This window comes from Cyrtonyx montezumae, unplaced genomic scaffold, assembly GCF_038088225.1.
Source record: "Cyrtonyx montezumae isolate F1298 unplaced genomic scaffold, pur_monq_1.0 scaffold_45, whole genome shotgun sequence".
NCBI classification, from domain to species: Eukaryota; Metazoa; Chordata; class Aves; order Galliformes; family Odontophoridae; genus Cyrtonyx; species Cyrtonyx montezumae.
In genome coordinates, this window is record NW_027072051.1 from 39,997 (window position 1) to 55,117 (window position 15,121).

General features: G+C 56.8%; 2 protein-coding genes across 7 annotated transcripts; one reads left to right on the plus strand and one right to left on the minus strand.

The window, feature by feature from the left end:
- The first annotated feature begins 143 nt into the window (after positions 1 to 143).
- On the plus strand, positions 144 to 11,092 carry MICAL1 (microtubule associated monooxygenase, calponin and LIM domain containing 1). Of its 5 annotated transcripts, none has more exons than XM_065747490.1 (25): positions 144 to 881; positions 3,253 to 3,419; positions 3,497 to 3,758; positions 4,433 to 4,640; positions 4,713 to 4,829; positions 4,902 to 5,156; positions 5,364 to 5,464; positions 5,548 to 5,805; positions 6,162 to 6,277; positions 6,369 to 6,495; positions 6,814 to 6,886; positions 7,250 to 7,400; positions 7,469 to 7,659; positions 7,762 to 7,871; positions 7,951 to 8,004; positions 8,089 to 8,166; positions 8,435 to 8,603; positions 8,697 to 8,803; positions 9,018 to 9,501; positions 9,583 to 9,653; positions 9,757 to 9,855; positions 9,946 to 10,036; positions 10,115 to 10,214; positions 10,297 to 10,370; positions 10,432 to 11,092. In XM_065747490.1, exons 3-25 carry the CDS (start codon positions 3,498 to 3,500, stop codon positions 10,578 to 10,580), a joined length of 3,444 nt encoding a protein of 1,147 aa, XP_065603562.1. In that variant the 5' UTR covers positions 144 to 881; positions 3,253 to 3,419; position 3,497; the 3' UTR covers positions 10,581 to 11,092. The 5 variants fall into 5 exon arrangements, with proteins under 5 accessions (XP_065603562.1, XP_065603560.1, XP_065603564.1 ...); XM_065747488.1 differs by having other exon boundaries at positions 145 to 881; positions 9,946 to 10,039; XM_065747491.1 differs by having other exon boundaries at positions 146 to 881; positions 9,946 to 10,039; positions 10,450 to 11,092.
- A 602-nt stretch (positions 11,093 to 11,694) lies between these two features.
- SMPD2 (sphingomyelin phosphodiesterase 2) lies at positions 11,695 to 14,492 on the minus strand. 2 transcript variants are annotated; one of them, XM_065747499.1, is made up of 10 exons: positions 14,416 to 14,492; positions 13,927 to 14,023; positions 13,765 to 13,841; positions 13,608 to 13,701; positions 13,432 to 13,521; positions 13,110 to 13,192; positions 12,874 to 13,006; positions 12,687 to 12,791; positions 12,461 to 12,617; positions 11,695 to 12,098 (listed from the first exon to the last, which is right to left on the minus strand). In XM_065747499.1, the coding sequence occupies exons 1-10, from the start codon at positions 14,463 to 14,465 to the stop codon at positions 11,755 to 11,757; spliced, it is 1,230 nt and encodes a 409-aa protein (XP_065603571.1). In that variant the 5' UTR covers positions 14,466 to 14,492; the 3' UTR covers positions 11,695 to 11,754. The 2 variants fall into 2 exon arrangements, with proteins under 2 accessions (XP_065603571.1, XP_065603572.1); XM_065747500.1 differs by lacking the exon at positions 12,687 to 12,791.
- Between the last annotated feature and the right edge of the window lie 629 nt (positions 14,493 to 15,121).

Here is a 15,121-nt window from a genome sequence, read left to right on the forward strand (position 1 = left end):
CATTTCTCCACCCACGCCTCTATTGTGGACAGTGAGGACACCCGTGCCCTCCCATGGGTGGGCTCTAGGGGTTTTGCATAGGGCTGCGGGACTCCAACGAACCCAGTCAAGCTGTGGGGGCGATTTGTGAGGGTTCTGCTTTGGGGCTCTTGGCAAGGACACAAGGAGGGATGAAGGCATTGGGACACCTGTCCTCTCTTGCTGCACGTGACTCACGGTCCCTGTGTGCTTCCTTGCCCTATGTTCCTGAGTCATCGCAGCCTCGTGGTAGGTTGTCACTGTGTGTCACTGCTCCACCAGTCCCATCACCAAGGGCATGGGGTGAGCAGGAAGCAGCACCCCAAGGAGTTAACTGCTGGGAAACTCTTAAAAGCCACTCAACCAGGAGAGATCTTTGGGGAGTGGGCAGTTCCATCCTCTGCCCCAAGGTACCTTCGTCCCCCTGTGGACCTTTGGCTAAGGAGGAAGTGCTGTCCCAAAAATTTGCACAAGTGTTGTACTACCTGGGGACACTACTGGCTCGTTTGGAGGCTGGGGCTGAGCAAATCTCTTTGCCCAGGGCAGGACTTGACTGCTGAGCTATATTTCTGGAGGCGGGGAGGAAGCACAGCACGAAAAGCAAAGTACTTCGTTTCATCACCGCTTTCCAAAACCACGATTGCAGCACAACTTGTGGCAGTGTAAAACGGGGTAGACCCCGAGACAGTCCTGCCCCCTCTGCTGGGGTCCCAGCACCGCCTTCCAGCAGGAAAGGAGTCGGGAAGAGCGGAAAGGAACAGAATCAGAAGGAGCGGGAAGGAATAGAAGCAGGCAGCCGGAGCCGCTCTCAGCCCTCATCCAGCCCCATCCCTGCGCTGTTCTCCCACTGCGCAGACCTGAAGGTGAGTGGGAGGGGATGGGCAGAGCATCCCTGGTGGGTGGGGGGATGTAGGGGGTCACCCTGCTGTCCTTCCCCCCCACCCCACCCCCCACCTCTGTGTCCTGCTCAAAGGAGGGGAGGATGTGAGCGGAAATGGGACTGCATTGTGTGAGTGCAGCTGGAAACATCACTCCAGTTTGAAGCAGCATGAGTTGCCAAAGCCCAGGGGTTATTTTGGGATGCTGAGCTATATGGGTCTCCCCTTGGTCTTCACTTTATCAACCCCTACATTTTGCTCCCACCAGGTCTGAGGGTAAAAGAGAGCAGACCACTTATCCTACACTCTTTTCCCAGTACCAAGCAGAATGGAGCAGGAAGAGCTTTGAAAAGGGAGAGGCTTTTCCCCATCCTGTCCCCTAGCTTGCTGCAGGGGGAAGATACTCAATTGGTGTGCAGGAGCCCTCACCTCATTTTGCCAATTGGACTTGGGGTTTGCAAGTCTGCTGTCCCTCCAGGGTACTTTTGCTGCAGAGCAGCACTGCTGAGCATCCCACCCCACCATACCACAGGCAATGGGAGCTTAGAGGTGAGGATACTTTTGCCTGTAGCTGTCTCAGCCTCAGTCCAAGCAAGAGCAGCTTCTCAGTAGTACTGCTTGTACCAAACAGCATCAGATAAGGGACAGAGCTGTCCTTGTACCCATGGTTGCAGTGACCTCTGTGCACTCTGCAGGGCTGGTGCTGAGCAGGGTGCATGGCTGAGTCCCACGAGCTCAGGTGACATCTGGGGGTGCTGATGCCCCTGAGTGATGTCCTCATCCCAAGTTCTTGAGGATGTGGTTGAGCTGTGGCTTATGGATCCCCCCTGCAGAACAACTCCAAAATATACCGGAGAAGTGCTTACTTCCACTGCAGGTGGCTGAGCCGCCAAGGATCTGCACGAGGTTGCCATATCCTAAGGGTGCTTGACACCCACTTTCTGAGGAGCTTTCACAAACTCTTGGCAGAGAGCACCCTGCCTGGATGACAGTTCCGAGTAGCCTGGCCCACGGGTCCTTTGGGCTGATCCTAGTCCATGCTGTGAGTGTGCACAGTAGCAGAGAGAGGCCCAGCTGCCAAGCTGTGCTGCTAGAAGCCATCCCAGCCTGCATTTGCTCTGCATCCTTTCTCAACCTGTTTCCATGTGCTGGAGTACATGAACTTGCCAGCAGAGCAGCACCCCACCCCTGGGGCTGTTTCCCAAGTGCATGCCCATGGACAACAACAAAGTGAAACCTCATCAGCACAACTGGGCATTCCCACACCAGTCTTGCTCTGCATGTGCTGGTGTTAGGTGTTTTCCCTATAAGCTTCACTTCTGCAGCTGCTCCAAGCAGAGCTGTCCTGGGCTGAGTCAGGACAAATCCACTTCCTCCCTCCACCTTTAAGGGAAGAAATGCACAAAGCATTTGTGCTTTCATCTGGGGAGCGCAGAGATGGGGGCTCAGCATGTTGCCTCCCCTTTGCTGGCACCAAATCTGCAGGAGCTAAGCAGTTAAAGTGGTTCTGACTATTCCTGAAAGTAGTTGTATGGGGTTTAAGCATGCCAAAGGGGACATGGAGTGCCATCATAAGCGTTGTTTCCGTAGGAAATTTGAAGTAACATAGGGCTTGTTGTTCTGCCTCCTCCTCACTGAGCCAAGTGCTGTGGTGGAATGCTGCCCTGGCCCCACAACACTGGCTGTGGACAGCATTCCTCAGTTTCCCCAAGCTCTTCACATTCATTATTTCCCACTGGTGAGGCTGGAGAGCTTCTGGGAGCATGGGTGCAGCACAAAGACAAAGCTTGGTGTTCAAAAGGAGGAGCAAGCAGTGCATCAGGATGAGACTTTCACTGCTCTGCTTCTCCTGCCAGGTTGTGGGGGCATCTCCCAGCCCCATGGTTCAGAGGTGGACGGAAAGGGCAGGTTTTGGTGCTGGAGGTGGCACATGACAGCAGTGTAGTGCCACCAGGGCTGGAAATCAGTGCATGGGGATGGGTGAGCGGGCATTGTGCAGGTGCTGAAGGTGGGGTTTGGAGGAGTGCTGCACCTCAGCTCTGATGGAACTCTTCCTGCTTGCTGCTGGGCTGTCTGTGTGTCATTTGGTTATTTTTGATTTCTCCACATTGCTTCTTCTGTGCTGCTCTCTAGTTGCCTCTAGGCTGGCAGCTTTCCCTGCTGGGCTGTAGCAGAGCAAATCCTGCTCTCAAACCAGGGTAATGGGGTCTCTGTCCCTTCCTGCCCCCCTACTGGCTGTGCAGCGGTAGTTTTGCTGTTCTTGGGGCACTGTGGTTTATCCCTGCAGCTGGGGCCCCACCAACAAGCAGAAGGAAGTGGTGTCTTAGCTCCAAAACAGTGCTCTTACTTGCTACAGGTACACGCAGCACAAAAGAAATCTGCAGCCGTCCCCTCCTCTGACGTCACCCTGCACAGTGACACCGTGGCTCACTGGGTGCAGCCGGAAAGGGCCCTGACTCTAATGTCACCATCACCCAGATCGCTGCACCCTGCGCTGCACAAAACCTTGTGCTGAGAGCCCAGGTTCTGCAGCATCCCTATGGGGCTGGGCTGGAGGGTGGCACTTGGGGGTCCTCCTCTAATCCCCACTGTCCCCCCAGGATGAGTGCACTCAATGAGGAGCCGACCAACCCAGCCCACACACTGTTTGAGCACTTTGTACGTGCCAGGCAGTGCCAGGAAGTACTGAGCTGTTTTGCGGAGCTGTGCTGTCAGCTGGGGCAGCGGGGCAATGGGCTGCAGCTGTACCATGGCCTCAAAGCTGCCCTCAACTCCTGGAGTGCCAAGGCTCTGTGGGGCAAGCTGGATAAGAAAGCAGGGCACAAGGACTATGACCAGGGCACTGCCTGCGCCGGCACCAAGGTACGGGAGGCTGTGGGGTGTGAGGTTGGGTCCCTGTGCTGTGTCCACAGAGTGGGAGCATCCATTGGGATGTCCTTGGAGGAGGATGCGAGATGTGCTGGTTGGGATGGCAATGGGGTTTAATGTCTTGAAGTGGGTTGATGTGTTAATTATCTCCCATGCCCTCCCAAGGCATGAAGCCACCTTAGTGCTGCTCAGTTGGAGGTGTCCCTCCTATCTCCACTGTGAGGACTGCAGAAGTGGAGGGACATAGTGACCCAACATCATGTGTACCCTGGGGCTGGGGACCTCAATTCTGTCCCCCATCTCCCCTGCTGTCACCTCTCCTCCCTACTGTCATTTCCGGCCTGATAGCAATTCAGTCTTCAGTCTCATTACTGAGACTGCTACCAGTGAAACTTCCCCATCCGCAGCAGAGGGGAAGTATGTGCACCTTATCTTGCCTGGCGCTTAATTGCTGCCATTGACACCAAGGCAAGGTTCAGCCTGCGGGGAGGTGGAGGTCATTCCACTGGGCACCCTGTTTGCAGCATGGGGAGAAAAGCGGTGAGTGGAGAGGGATGGAGCAGTGGATTAGGGTGAGATTAGCCTTGAGCCCAACGTCACGCTGTGGGGACAACACATTGCGAGGACGTCACACCATGGGGATGTCACAGCATTTGTCCCCTCTGCAGTGCCTGGTGGTGGGTGCTGGTCCCTGCGGGCTGCGGGCTGCCATTGAGCTGGCGCTGCTGGGTGCCCGTGTGGTGCTGCTGGAGAAGCGTGATTCCTTCTCCCGTAACAATGTGCTGCACCTCTGGCCCTTCACCATCCATGACCTACGGGCGCTGGGCGCCAAGAAGTTCTACGGGCGCTTCTGCACTGGAACGCTGGACCACATCAGTGAGTAATCTGAGTACACCCTAGAGCTGGGCAGGAAGTGCAGGTCTCATTGCTCCCTGTGTTTCCTTGCAGGTATCCGGCAACTGCAGCTCATCCTTCTGAAGGTGGCCCTATTGCTGGGTGTGGAGGTGCACACCAAGGTGCAATTTAAAGGCCTCCATCCCCCCACAGGCAAAGTAGTTGGACAGGGTAAGGCATGGCTGTAGGGTTGGTGGCATCTTGGGGACACAAGCAAACCCTAGTGATTTCTCTGTCCCACAGGTGGCTGGCGGGCTGTGCTGCAGCCCAGCTCCTCTCCTCTCAGCCAGTATGAATTTGATGTCCTCGTCTCGGCTGGAGGAAGCAAGTTTGTCCCCGAAGGCTTCAAGCGGAAGGAGATGCGGGGCAAGCTGGCCATTGGCATCACCACCAACTTCATCAACCGCCACAGTCGGGCAGAGGTGGAGGTGACTGAGATCAGTGGCGTGGCCCGGATCTACAACCAGAAGTTCTTCCAAAACCTCTACAACAAAACAGGTCAGTGGTCCTGGGTCAGTGGGAGTGTCCCAAGTTATGCACTCTATGGTGAATGCGTGTCCTCATACAGTCACCGTGCTGGTGGGGACATGCGGTAGCCTCATAAAGCTCTTGGGGTCTGTCCCAGATATGGTTGCATATCCCCACATAGCGATCCCATTGGTGGGGGTGACTGATGGCTCAGGTAAGCCCCTTCCTCATTACCAGGGATTGATCTGGAGAACATCGTCTACTACAAGGATGATACGCACTATTTTGTCATGACAGCTAAGAAGCAGAGCTTGCTCAAAAAGGGTGTCATCCTGCAGGTGAGGCAAGTAGGTTTGTCCCACCACTGGGAATGGGGATAAATGCCATCTCCCATGCTGGTTGGACCCATCTATCTCTGTAGGACAAAGCGGACATTGAGAGCCTCCTGTCTCCAGACAATGTGAACCGGGATGCACTGCTCAGCTACGTCAAGGAGGCTGCCAATTTCTCCACCAGCTACTGCTTGCCCGAGCTGGAGTTTGCCCTCAACCATCACAACCAGCCAGACGTCGATATGTTTGACTTCACCTGCATGACGCGCTCTGAGAATGCAGCACTGGTGCGGGAGCACAATGGGGCACGCCTGCTGCTGGGGCTGGTGGGCGACTGCCTGGTGGAGGTGAGCACTGTGCCTCAGTTTCCTCTCTCCCAGCAGGGCTGTGTGAGGCAGCGTAGTCCCTATCCCTGAACATTTGCTGTTCCAGCTGCTCAGTGCACCCTATCCCCATGGACACGTATCCAAATTGCTGGTAGCAAGATGCTTTGATGGGGATGGGTTATCCCTCTTCCCTACCTACTGGAGATGGTTGGGGTGCAGCCCAGCTCCGCCTGGCACGCAGCAGCATCTGTGCAGCCATGGAGCTGGGGAGGAGATGTCTGTCTGTCCCTCTCCCTGTTTTCATCTCCATCCAAGTCTGGCAGCTCCCTGCCTCCTCCCAGCCACACATCTCCATCCTTTTACCTTCCTCTCTACAGCCCTTCTGGCCACTGGGCACTGGAGTGGCCCGGGGCTTCCTGGCCGCCTTTGATGTGGCGTGGATGGTGCGGCGATGGGCAGCTGGGACCCCTCCTCTGGAGGTGTTGGCAGAGAGGTGAGAGTCCACCCTGGAATGGCTGTGTGGTTAGTGTGGTGGGGAGTTGTGAGAGTGGATATGATACCCTGCACCATCCCCTTGTGCCCAGGGAGAGCATCTACCAGCACCTATCTCAGACCTCTCCGGACAACATGAACAAGAACATCTCACAGTACAGCATCGACCCCACCACACGCTACCCCAGCCTCAACCTGCAGGCCATCAGACCCACTCAGGTACTGGCCTGGAATACAAGTGCTCTCCAGTTCCCAACCCAGGGATATCCTGCTTGGGTGGGAGAGACAGCAGCCACCTGCTTGGTGCCCATCAATGAGGTGACACCAGTTGGGTGCCACCAGTAGATGTGGTTCACTGCCTAATTGTCATGGTCTCCTGTCCCCCAAGAGTGTGAAATCACAGCTGTAGGTCCCCAGTTTGTGTGATGCATTTCCTATGGCAGCTGGGGGCGGGGGGGGATTGTGTCCCTTTTGTCAATGCCAGTTCTGCTGGTGCTGGTTGGATGCAGTTGGTGACATGAGTGTCCCTCCTGGCAGGTCCAAGACCTCTACCTCATGGGCAAAGTAGAGGTGGACCACAAGAAGAAGATGGACAACAGGCTCAGCACCGGTAGGGGTGGCCCCATGGTCCTCTCATCTCCAGGATCCCCCTGTAGGGCAGGGCAGCTCCTGCCCTGATTTCCCTCCCCACCCCCTCATTCTGGAGCCCCTGCACACAGGCACTTCACTCCTCCCAGGAATGTCCACATCCCCATCCTATCCCATATGACATAAGCCCCCATGGGGACACAGCTTCTATCCCACTGCTTTGTTTTGGAGTTTTCCTCCTCCCAATGCTTTCTCATACCATTGATCAAGCTCTGGGGGATGTTGCATGATGAGTTCCCCATCTAAAGCATGATGCCATGGGCGGGGGAACTCTGTGAGGGTGTCCTTGGGCTGGGTTGGGTCACATGTGCTGCTGCCTTCCTAGCTGTCTGTGGAGATGCCTACAAAGAGCTGCTGCGCTGGTGCCAGGATAGCACAGATGGGTATCAAGGGGTGGAGGTGACCGACTTCACGTCCTCCTGGACCAGTGGTTTGGCACTCTGTGCCCTCATCCATCGATTCCGTCCTGATTTGCTGTAAGTGCTCAGTCCCAGAAACCCCTACCCTGCAGCACCCGTTCTGATGTCACCCACCCTACCTGCAGGGATTTCAATGCCATGGACCCACAAGACCCCGTCCGCATCCACCAGCTGGTGCTGGACATGGCAGAGCAGAAGCTGGGCATCCAGCCTATCCTCTCCAGTGCTGAGATGGCCTCCATGGCTGAGCCCAACCGCCTGGGGCTCATCACCTACCTCAGCCAGTTTTATGAAGCTTTCAAGCCTCCTCCTACAGGTGTGAATTGTGGGGTGGGTTGTCCCACCCTGAGCCCCCCCACGTGGCCAGCTGGGTTCTCCTTGCTTACATCCCCAACATGTCCTTGTTCCCTCTGTACAGCATCAATGGAGCTCAGCAAGAAACTGTTGCCCCCCTGTGGCACCAAAGGGGCCATCCTCTTTCTCAGCAAGCTGCAGAAGAGCCGCATCCTAATGCACAAGCATACCCAGGTAAGGACCCCTTTCATCACCCCACACTGCTCCCCACAGCCATGCCTTATAACTCTAAGCACCATATCTGCGTTGGCAGGCCAGTGCACAGAAGGATGCTGATGGCGAGAGGAGCAATAGGGACAGCACAGAGGTGGGTGCCTGCTGAATATCAAAGGGACATTCTGTGGAGTGCAGCCAGTGGAGTGCTGAGCCCTGCCTGGTGCTGTGCCCTTAGATCGATGCTGTGCCATCTGGAATTATTATGGACGGTGACCATGATGCGCAGCCTGCTGCCACCATGGACCCTGCGCAGGTTGGTCCTCTCCGTATGCCTGGGGGGCTCCTCATGTGCGCGGAGCCAAATCGAGGGCTGGCACCTGGGCTGCGTCAGAAGACGCCCACGGCCTCCTGGCTCCTCCCAGATCACTTCCTGACCCAACTGGTTTTCCGGAGCTGGGCGCTGCCTCTCCCTCCCTTCCTTTTCCAGCACTGAGCTCCTCTACAAGAGGAGCCCCCAGCACCACCAAACCCCAAAGGCTGGGTCACCCCACATCACCCCAACCCATCCTGTACTCCTGCAGACGTCGCTTCACCCGGAGAGCAGTGATGCCTGCTACTTCTGTGCCCGCCACGTCTACATCCTGGAACGGGCCAGCGCCGAGGGACGCTTCTTCCACCGCAGCTGCTTCCGGTGCCGGCACTGCGGAGCCACACTGCGCCTAGGAGACTACGCCTTTGATGAGGAGGACGGTGAGTGTGTTTGGAAACGGGGGCCAGGGGCTGGGTGATTCTCTTCGCAGCCTCTTTTCTTGCTCATCATGTGGATTTGCATTGTCTTCCCAGGTCACTTCTATTGCTCACTTCACTTCCCCAACGCCCTCAGCATGGAGCTGCCCCCGAGTGAGCCTCCAGTGCTGCCTCCAGATGAACTGCCCATGCGGCCCGATGGGGTAAGTAGCCTGAAATCCCCATGAATGGAGTCAAATAATTCGTAGATTCATAGATACATTAGGCTGGAAAGGACCTACAAGATCATCTAGTCCAGCCATTCTCCTATCACCATCCCTACCCACTAAACTACTAAATCAAATCCCTTAGCAGAGGGAGAGAATGCTTGGGTATGGCCTCACACTCATCTCCCCTCCACTGCCCCTCCTGGCCTAGGATGCTGTCACTGACCGTGTGCTCTTGGATGCTGGGAGCCCCTGTACATCCCCCAAGCAGGAGGAGCCTGGACCCCCACCCATTGCCCCACAGCCACCTAGGGAGCCCAAGGTAGAGGAGGGCGTGGGCACTGGTGAAGTGGAGGATGCTACAGGCAATGGTGAGACCATGGAGCAGGAGCTGTTGGCCTTGGAGCCAAAGGATACGCTTGAGAAGAATGAAGGTCTCAGCACAGAGCCTCAGAAGATGGTGGAGGAAGCTGAAGAGGGTAGCACCAGGAGGAAAATTGTCCTCTCGGACCTGGAGAAGCTCCATCTCTCCTCACTGAACCTCGTGGGTGACACAGAGTCTGAGCCTCCTCCTAAGCCACCACGGCTGCGGCTGCAGGCACCACTTGAGGCCATGCTGAGTGTGCAGGCACAGGTGGCCTGGGAGGAGGAGGAGGAAGAGGAGGAGGAGGAGCAAGAAACAGACATGGAGGAAGGTGGGTGGCTGCTGAGCTGGGCTGAGGGTCCCTCTTGGGCCCCATTGTACCTCACCTAGTCTGTGCTTTGGGGGGAGGCAGACGTTGGGGAGAGTGACAGTGAAGAAGAGGAGGAAGAGGAAGGCTTGGACCTGGGCATCACGGGAGAGTCAGTAAGTTATGCCCTTGGGCAGTGGTGCACTCACTGGTCCCACACTGTTGCACATCAAGGCATCAAGTATGGCTCTGCCTGACGCTTCCCATGTCACTGCACAGAACCTGATATCGGGGAACATGGAGAAGTACCCCACCTGGAAACGCACGTTGAACCGCCACGCGCGGGAGGCACAGGTGAAGCGGTTTCGCAAAGCCCAGGTAGGGAGCCCTGCTGTGGAGGCCAGGTCCCCATTCTTACCTTGCGCACCAAGATGCACTGGGCAACCATTACCTTTCCCTATCCTGCAGGCTATCCAGCGGCGGCTGGAGGAGATTGAGGTGACATTCCGAGAGCTGGAGCAACAGGGTATCAAGCTAGAGAAGCTCCTCCAGGAGGAGAGTGGTGAGAACGGGGTTTGTGGGGCTCCTCAGTATCCAAGGAGGGGGCTCACACTGCTCACTCTGCCCTGCTCCACAGATAGCCCAGCTGACCAGACAACACAGTGGATGAACCAGTTGTTGTACCTGGTGCAGAAGAAGAACAGCCTGATGTTGGAGGAGTCAGATCTCATGATCACGTAGGGCTGGGAATTGTGCTGCATAAGGCCATCCCCCAGACCCTTGGGCCCATATGCAGTTCACCTCATTCCTTCCCTGCAGGGTGCAGGAGCTGAAGCTGGAAGAGCAGCAGTGGCAGCTAGACCAGGAACTGCGTTGGTACATAGAAACAGAAGGTAAGCACCCCTGTGTGCTGTGATGAGCTGTGTGTGCTGGGAACCCCCCGCCCTGCTGCAGCCTCCCCTGCTCCCACAGAAGCCCTGAAGACCCCTGAGGACCGCGCAGCTGAGCAGCGCATCCTGGCTCAGCTGCTGAAGGTGGTGGACAAGCGCAATGCACTCATCCACATGCAGGAGGAGAAGAGGCTCAGCGAGCTGCATCCCTGACAGATCCTCACTGGAGGGGGGGGGGCGTTTCTAGTGGTGCTCCCCCCGCAGGCTGAGCATCACCCCAAGCTGCTTTGGAGGCAGCTACCATGGCGAAGCTGGGACCCACTTTCTGTGGAGGGGGTGACAGCAAGGAGCACCCCCATTCTGGGGCACAGAGAGGTGCCCCCCATGTCTGGCTGAATTTTGCCTTGGGCTTGTGCTTGCTTGAAAATTAGATTTGCTGGGGATGTGAAACACGTCGGCTGCGTGTCTCTGCCTGGGACTTGCCAGGAGGAAAAAGCCCCTTGGGGGAACTGGAGTCTCACTTGGTGGAAGAGTTCCCATAGTTGTAGATCCCTTTGAGGAGGATGCTGCCTCAAGGCAGAACTGGTGCATTGAAATATTTTGGTTCTGCAAAGCCCCTCATGCTCAAGCTGCTCAGCTACCTTCCTCAGGACAGAGTGCCTCAGTCCTAGTGGATTACAGCTACATGCCCACCAGACCCCAAGGGCTTCGCTCCTGGCACTGAGAACATGCCAGGAGGCATGGGCGGTGGCAGCTTGGTGCCAGATGTGGAGCAGCAGCAGGAGCAGTGCCTGGAAGCCACTCCGGGACATCCACCTGGAATGGGGACATTCATTCCAGAAGGGGACACCCATCCCAGCTGGGGACACCCACCCTAACCAAGGACATCTATCCCAAATGGCAACATCTGGCTCTACAAATGGAGCCACTAATAGCCAGACAAAACTGAGCCCACAGCTCTGTGACACCATTTTTGAGTGCTGCCTCTGTACTGTCATTACGCACCACAGGGTACAAGGTCAAAAACTTCTGTGAGATATGATGTGGGATGGGGACATTTCCCCAGCAACAGTGGATTTTGCCTAGAGATGGCACTATATATGTGACACTGCTGGTGGCCATGTCCTCCTTGGCTCTCTGGAGCATCTCCAGTTTTAATGCCTTTGCGCTGAATGTTCAGACCTTTAAAGAGTTCCCAGTTGCTACAGAGCTGTTCTCTACAGTGATGTGGTGCTTAAAGTATGGGGATTGTGGGTGTGGGACCCTCTGTATCTTCCAGCCTGCTGCGATGTCCTGCCTTGGAATAAAACCTCCTCAACACAGCACAAAGGGTTAAAACACTGATTTTATTTTCTTCAGCTAAAAAAGGGGCCAGGATGGGGCCGGGTCAGTGGTGGAGGGGCTGTTCTTGCAGCCCCCGCATCGCCATCTCCATCTGCTCCTCAGTGCCCTGCAGCATCTTTACCTCTATGCTGTGGAAGAGGTGGAGGCCAGCAGCAAAGAGGAGGATGGCAAGGGCAAAGAAGGCCAGCAGGGAGACAGACAGAGCAGGGAAGGGCTGCGCGGCAGCCACCCCTCCCAGCATACCCAGCACACCCACTGCCTGTAGCAGCAACAGCAGCATGGCTAGCACTGCCATTCTGCCTGAGGAGTAACGCTGCTGCCGTGCTGCCAGTAGCCCCATGCACACCTCTGTCCGCGCTTCACTCAGCACCTCCAGCAGCGCCGGCACTGTGGGAACCAGGGTTTGGGGGGTTGATACCCTTCACACCCATTTGGTCCCCATCCAGCAACTTTCCATCAGCTCCCTTCCAAGGGGTGCCTGAAAATATCCTCCCTGTTTCAATGCTGGTGGTCAGCAGTATCCTCAGTGCACACAGGAACCCCTTGGTGCTCCCAAACCCATTCCAGGGGGCTCCCACTTGTGTCCTCAAATGCATATCACAGGGATCCCAGTAGTGTCCCCAGACCTCACTGAGCACACCAAGGGGACCCCAGTGATGTCCTCAAACCTATGCCAGCAGGTTCCCACTAGTGGCCCCAGACCACATTGATCATGCCAAGGGGACCCTAGAGGTGCCCCCAAACCTTACTGGCTGCATCAATGGTGACACTGGCTGTCTGTTGCCTCCTCTGGATGCACAGCACTGCCATCACAGCTTCATGGTCTGAGTAAGGGATGTCTAGTCCTGGGACTGTCCCTGTGGTGGTCCTCAGCTCTTCACACTCCACTGTGAAGCTGGAGACAGCCTGGTTGAGAGAGCACTGAGGTCACCAGGTGTCCCCCACCTCATGTGCAGCACAGAGGGACCCTGTCACCTTGTAAAGGATGTAGTCAATGCGGATGCCCAGCGGGAAGGACTGCAGCTCTGACTTGACAGTGAAGCAGTTACTGGGGATGAGGGTGCAGCCATCCTCGCAGCCCTGAGAACATGAGCCCTGTGCCATACCCTGGGCAGGGATGGGCACACAGAGCCCAGAGGTGTCCTTGCTGAGTCCTGCTCACCTCAAAGCGCTGGGCCTCAGTGAAGGCATCCCGCAGTCCCGTCCAGCTACGCAGCAGCCGGATGCCCACATCTCCAGGGTGCATATTGAGGTCACCCCCCAGCAACACCACATCGGCTGCCTTTGCCGTGTGGCTGCAGGGACAGGACTGACTCAGCCCCCTGGTTCAGCACCGGGGGAGGGAGACCCCGAGGTGTACCACTCCTATAATCCTGGCTGTGAGCTGTGGGCACTCACCGGATGAACTGTGCCAGCTCCCAGGCTTGCACCACACGGTGGGGCAGGTAGGCATCCTTCTCCCGGCTGTACTCAGCATGCAGCTGGAAAAGCAGGGGACAGAGTGGCCATGATCCCCTTCCTGCAGTACCTATCCCACTCCCTGTCTCCCTGCAATACTCTGGTCCCATGGCTCTGCCTTCATTCTATTGACAGCTTGGGACCTTTACCACACTGTGCTGCCCAGCTGGGGACCCTGTCCCACCACTCTGATTTTAGCAGTGTCCCCAGAGAGCAAATAGCAAAGGAGGGGTGCAGCCACCCATTCCCTCCTGGTGCTCACATGAGTGACATAGATGTTGACGGTGATCTCAGCAATCCTGACAATGACGAGACCCACAGACTTGCCACAGAACCAGTCCCCATGCTGCAGCTGCCAAAGGGGAAGGGGGAAGGCAGGGGCTGGCACAGCTCAGTAGGCCCCTGTGGGTGCTGCATGCCCCCCCCTACCCTGCTCACCATATAAGGGTAACCGTTGAGCGAGTACTGGTAGAGCAGTGTGTCCAGGATGGGGAACTTGGAGAAGACACAAAGGCCACTGCCGATGACACCACTGCAGGGAAGCACAGTGAACAACCATCTCCCTCCCTCCTGGGGGTGTCCCAGCCCTTCTCACCTTCGGAAATAATGGGAGAAAGGGCAGCAACCACCTAGCTTTGCCTTCAGGTTGCTGTAGTCACGTTCACTCCATATCTGATGAACAGCAGGATGGGCTTAGCCTGGGCGCTCCCAGCAAGTGGGCTGAGACCTGGCACAATCAGCTCATGAGTGAGCTCACCTCCTGTAGCAGGACCAGGTCAAAGCCCTCCCGGCACAGCTGGTCCCCGATGAGGCTGATACGCTCCTGCCGCCGCTTGCTCAGGTAACAGATGGCCCTGAGCCGTGGAGAGGGGCCAGGGATGAGGACTTGTGGGGACCCAAAATGGGGGGAGAGTGTATGAAGTAGGATGCAACTCAGGTGGGGGCAAGATGGGATGGTAGGGAGGTGGGGACAATAGGGATGTGCAGACAGGCTCTTTGGGGATGGCTTTTCCTGCCTGCAAGGCAAATCAGTACATCCCCAATAGGAGGACACATGGGGGGGGGCTCCTTTCATATGAGAGAACAGGGAGTGCAGGGAAACTGGCAAGGAGTGGGATAAAGTCCAGCTGAGTGCCCTGCCCCTCCATTTGGGCTGTGAAAACAGTGAGACCCCACACCGAAGAGAAGGTGGCCCTCCTGGGGCAGATGTCCCCCTGCCCACAGCCCCAGCAGGCTCCACACCCACCAGCAGTTGAGGTCAAACACACGGAGCCGCAGCATGGGGTCCTTCTCCATTGCTCAGCAGCACCCGGGTGGGGTGGGGTGGGGTGGAGGGGTTGGTCCTGCAGAAAGCAGATTTGGGGTGACAGACTCACACAGGAAAGCACAATGCTAAGCCTGCTCCCAGCTCTCCCCTCCCTCTCCTCCTCAACTTCAAACTGACCCAAAATAGGGACTCCCCAAATCCTCTCCGTGCTGACAGGGACAAATGGGAGCTAGGAGGGGGCAAGGATGGGGCACCTCCCTATACTGAGTTGTGCTCACTGGACAGGCTCGAAACATACTGTTACAGCACCGCCCCAAGCCCAACATGTTTGGAGAGCTCCGAGGAACGGACCTTGACCCGAACCCAACTCCACCTCCGCAGTGCACATCACACAGATGAGTTTTAAAAATTGGAAAGAAAAGAAAAATAGAAAAAAAAAAAAAAAGGAAAAGCGCCATGTGCGCGTCCCCGGCCGCCGAAATGGACGCCCGGCCCGGCCCGGAGCTCCCCCCGAACTCGCGGCCCGGGCCGACGCCACCCAGAGGGAGGCGGGATCGGGACGCGGAGCAACAGGTGGGGGAGCGGAGCAGAGCGCGGAGCCGGAGCGCGGCGCAAAATCGGGAGCGCACCTGGTGCGTGTGTCCCGGTCCGTCTGCGGTCCGGCCGCGGTGCTGTGCCGGCTGAA

Coding starts and splice junctions, on each gene's coding strand:
- MICAL1 (XM_065747488.1), top strand. CDS start 3,498: ATGAGTGCACTCAATGAGGAGCCGACCAACCCAGCCCACACACTGTTT. Junction 4,641..4,712: donor TGGAACGCTGGACCACATCA/GTGAGTAATCTG, acceptor GTTTCCTTGCAG/GTATCCGGCAACTGCAGCTC. Junction 8,005..8,088: donor GCAATAGGGACAGCACAGAG/GTGGGTGCCTGC, acceptor CTGTGCCCTTAG/ATCGATGCTGTGCCATCTGG.
- SMPD2 (XM_065747499.1), bottom strand. CDS start 14,465: ATGGAGAAGGACCCCATGCTGCGGCTCCGTGTGTTTGACCTCAACTGC. Junction 13,702..13,764: donor TTCTCCCATTATTTCCGAAG/GTGAGAAGGGCT, acceptor GCTTCCCTGCAG/TGGTGTCATCGGCAGTGGCC. Junction 13,522..13,607: donor TCAACGGTTACCCTTATATG/GTGAGCAGGGTA, acceptor CCCCTTTGGCAG/CTGCAGCATGGGGACTGGTT.